The 3,190-nt window shown below is 43.7% G+C and overlaps 1 protein-coding gene across 1 annotated transcript; it reads left to right on the top strand.

The window, feature by feature from the left end:
- Nucleotides 1–363: 363 nt before the first annotated feature.
- On the top strand, nt 364–1,338 carry LOC144752626 (olfactory receptor 10AG1-like). Its single transcript, XM_078640507.1, has one exon. The coding sequence runs from the start codon at nt 364–366 to the stop codon at nt 1,336–1,338; it is 975 nt and encodes a 324-aa protein (XP_078496633.1).
- The last annotated feature ends 1,852 nt before the right edge of the window (nt 1,339–3,190 follow it).

Genomic DNA, 3,190 nt, shown 5'->3' with positions numbered 1-3,190 from the left:
GCCTCAAAGGAGAATTCATACACTGAACCAAACTAATAACAGTTATTGCATGGAGGAAACACTACAAACCAAGCTGAGGATTACTGTAGTTTCCCTGACAAAGTACGAAAAAATCCTTCATCTTTGCATGTCCTGAATAAATGTAATTTTATTAGTGTTATATGAATGATAAACCAGCAGTTAAGCTGGATGCAATAATTATGCTCATACACGTTGAGGAGCCTTTATGCTTTTCAATCCGCAAACTGTATCCATATGACGTTTCTCTCTAGCTATCCTCCATGTATTGCCATATTCTGCACAATGATATCTATCTTCTATGCAACAATTAGTTGTTCATATGTGCTCTTTCTCCATTCGCAGATGAACAAACCAAAATCAGCAGGCTACACCAACCACACATTGGCAACTGAGTTCATCCTCCTTGGCTTCTCTGACCTGCCAGCTGTGCATCAGGGTTGGCTTTCTGTGCTGTTTCTCTTCATCTACATCGGAACATTATTAGGGAATGGGCTGATAATCCTGCTGGTGAGCCTGGACTCTTTCCTACAGATCCCAATGTACTTCTTCCTCAGGAATCTATCTTTCCTAGAGATCTGCTACATCTCCGTCACCCTCCCTGAATTGTTGCAAATCTTTTTTATCGGCAACAGACACGTTTCTTTTCTAGGATGTGCTGCCCAATCATATTTCTTTTACGCGTGTGGGAGGGCAGAATGCTTCCTCTTGGCTTTCATGGCTTATGACAGGTACGTCGCCATCCGTATGCCCTTGAGATACAACACGATAATGACCAAAGCTTTGTGCGTTCATCTGTCTCTTGTCTCCGTAGGCGTTTCTCTCCTTGAGTCCCTGGGACAGACTGCTTGCGTTTTCAGCCTCTTCTACTGTGAATTTAACATTATAAACCATTTCTTCTGTGACATACTTTCAGTTTTAGGTTTGGCGTGTACAGATACATTCCGAAGTGAAGTGTTCTTCTGGGTCTGCATTATCCTATTTGCGCTGATCCCTTTCGTGCTTATCCTCATGTCCTACATACAAATCCTCTCTTCCGTTCTCAGAATAAAGTCCACAACAGGACGGACGAGGGCCTTCTCCACCTGTTCCTCCCACCTGATCTCTGTTCTTTTGTTTTTTGGGTCAGGAACTTTTTCCTACTTACGGCCAAAGTCCAGTCGCCGGCCGGCGAGAGACAAGCTTCTTACCTTGCTTTATACTGTCATCACCCCTATGATGAACCCTCTCATCTACAGCCTACGGAACAAGGAAGTGAAGGCAGCTCTTGTGAAGCTTGGAAGCCAAAGAATGTTTGTTTTTTGTAAAAGCAATCTTTAAAGATAGCATATTCTTTCATGAAATGTGTAAATGTAGTCTTGTGGAGGCTTTCCATACCGTGGATTTCCTTTCATATGTTGCCTTCCTGTTCTATGTGATCACTTACCTTACCTAGGGACAGAGGCAGCAAGCATGTTTTGCCTTCGCAGACGGCCTATTCGCAGAATCGGACGTTTGATAATGTGCAAAATGCTCTTCTGATGCAGAAGAAAACCCTATTTTGCGATCCAGTAACCTGTTACCAAATTGCAAAATGGGTTTACAATTCGCTATTAGGAAGGGGAGTTTTTAATACCGAATCGCATCCGTATGCATGAATGTTTTGAGACCGAAATGCAGTCGCAAAACATTCGCATTTTACCACCTACTTCAAGTAGGTGGTAACCAATTCGCAAATGGCAAGGAGTCCCAAAGTGACCCCCTCCCCTTTATGAATTTGTGTAAATGCATTTTCCTGCTCTTAGAAAATGAAAGTAGAAAGTTTTGATTTTCCCTTTTGTAAAACATCCCGTTTTCCTTTAAGGAGAACGGGCTGCTTTACAAAAAAAAAGTTGCTTTATTTAAAAGCAATCACGGGCATGGGGGTCTGCTGTCCCCAGCAGGCCACCATCCCCGTGATTTTTGCCATTCCTAGGGGGTCGTAAATTGCGACCTACCTCATTAATATTCATGGGGTAGGTCATTGGTGATCCCCTAGGAATCGCAGAAAGTGTTAACCCCTTCGGCGCTGATGACGAGCTCAGCTCGTCATCAGTTGCGCCGCTCGCACGCTGATGACGAGCTGAGCTCGTCATCTAACGCGGCTTTTTGAAAAAAGCCGCGTAGCGCGAAAATCGCCGCAGCGCGCATGCGGTTAAAGACACTTTCATGCATTCTGTTTTGCGGTTTTCTAATTGCGAACCACAAGGATTCGCAATTAGGAGATCGCAAAATGTTTTGTTGATGCATTTGGCTCTCAGTGATCAAACAAGACAAGGTTTCAGTCCCAAATAATTAATATGAATGCATACACATGTCTGCTGTAACAGAAGCAGAGCGAACAGTTACAGTCAAGGGCCCAGCACGAAGCACATTGATCCTTCCAGAAATGGGTATCCACAGCACCATTTTTAAGCTGCAGATCCCAATCTGCATACTTAAAATCTGTTTAAAAAAAAAACATAACCAAAGTGCACCTGCGTATGCTCAACAGGCTCTGTGGCACATGATCTACAGCCAGGCCATGCAACCAAACCCTTACAACGGACCCACTTTGTGGTGTATTTGCAAATGTGAAACTCGGACAAATTCTAAATGAAGGCCAGAACCTGCACTAATCCCTCACTCTGCATGTGCAAAGGCCTTGTGAACCGAGTTCTATGCAACCCACATGACCTTTGCACAACACCCCAACTGTGCATGGCCGAAGACTTTGAGCAGCAGCTTTACATTGGCTGGCTGCTGCTTTGATCAATCCAATCATGGATTCGCGTGAGTCCTAGTTTTAAGTTAGTGATAGATTTTGGAGATTCAAGCTTGCAATACAATTGTGTAAATTCAGGATACTAATGAAAAGACTCAAAAGAGATATTGTATTAGGTTGATTTTTAATCACATAAGCTTCTGTATATTGATTGAAGAGTATTAGTGATAAATCGGATTCTTCTAGAACACTGCGTGTATGGTGGTTGAGAATTAATTTTGCACTGCCAGGAGACCCTGGAGGGACAGTGGCTAATCCCTTGTGGGTGGCAAACAAAGGGTGTGGCAGGGCACGAAAGTGCACCAAAAGCAAAGGGTTGGCAAGTGATGAAAACAAATTTGGGTTCAAATCGCCCAGTCAGCTAAGAGGGGAGTGGCTGCAATCAGGGCC

Source organism: Lissotriton helveticus, chromosome 5_1, assembly GCF_964261635.1.
Source record: "Lissotriton helveticus chromosome 5_1, aLisHel1.1, whole genome shotgun sequence".
NCBI lineage: Eukaryota > Metazoa > Chordata > Amphibia > Caudata > Salamandridae > Lissotriton > Lissotriton helveticus.
This window is presented reverse-complemented; position numbering and strand designations above follow the sequence as displayed.